General features: G+C 39.2%; 1 protein-coding gene across 1 annotated transcript in view; it reads right to left on the bottom strand.

The window, feature by feature from the left end:
- Nucleotides 1-955, bottom strand: part of LOC119586304 (adhesion G-protein coupled receptor D1-like) — a gene marked incomplete at its 3' end in the record, with an annotated part of 16,586 nt that overhangs the window by 2,889 nt on the left and 12,742 nt on the right. The window contains 2 exon segments of the mRNA XM_037935010.1: nt 141-218; nt 757-919. Coding sequence (XP_037790938.1) covers nt 141-218; nt 757-919 — 241 coding nt within the window.

Raw genomic sequence — 955 nt, 5'->3', positions numbered from 1 at the left:
TTATTTTTAACTCATCTCCGCTCTTAGTGGCTTAACAAATTTATAACATAAGCTAATTAAAACTAGATAATATAAAAGCTACGGTAGATTGCATGATGTGGGGCATAACAAGATCTTATTAGCCTATTCATCGGCCTTACCTTCTTTTTGTATTGTCCCGAAAGCGACATCCTGAACCGCCGCGATCCGAAGCCGATGCAGAGAAGGAGCACCAAACCCTGGAAGTAGAAAGAGCGAAGCATTATCCTTTTTGTTTTTTTATTTAACACTCTCTTTTCATCTTGCTTGCCTGTATTATGAAGTTTCTCTTCTTTTGTTTCACTTCATTTTGCCAGTCCATTTTTGCACTCATCTATACTTGTTTTATTATATACCTTTATTATATCTCTTCTCCCTTCTTTAAACTTATTTGTCGCCATACTTCCTCTTCTGCCTAGTCATTCTTAATGGTTCCCTCCCATTTTCCCTATCTGCTCTCTACTCTTATTTCTATAACAATCGCCCTTCCATACTCTAATGTTTGTCTCAACACTTCCTATACTCACTTTCATTAATTTTTTTTTGTCAATCAAAGCGAAAATGCACTTGAAAGATAGGTGATGAATGGATGAATGCCGCGTGTCCGAATAACATTATTTGTATTTCAAATAGTTTTCATCACCATCAGGTGTACCCTCGCTTCGTTGTAAAAATAAAATCTAGTAGCCTGATAGTCCTCTTTTTCTATTTTTCCATTCATTGTGCCACTTAACATACCGTGAAGCTGTTGAGTATCTCATAGATTGGATACAGGTTTGGCACCTCGCCTTCCCAGCGGATGAGGGCAGCGCAGCCGATGGCCCAGGTGGTGGAGAAGTACAGGGCAAGGACGGATGATCCTATGCTGAAGGATCTGTAATCTGCCAGGATGTTGCCATTCCTAGAAGGAGATAAAAAAACAACAACAACTGTAGTC

Source organism: Penaeus monodon, chromosome 21 (genome assembly GCF_015228065.2).
Source record: "Penaeus monodon isolate SGIC_2016 chromosome 21, NSTDA_Pmon_1, whole genome shotgun sequence".
In the NCBI taxonomy this organism is placed as follows: domain Eukaryota; kingdom Metazoa; phylum Arthropoda; class Malacostraca; order Decapoda; family Penaeidae; genus Penaeus; species Penaeus monodon.
The sequence above is the reverse complement of the archived record's forward strand: the minus strand, read 5'-3'. Positions and strand labels throughout refer to the sequence as shown.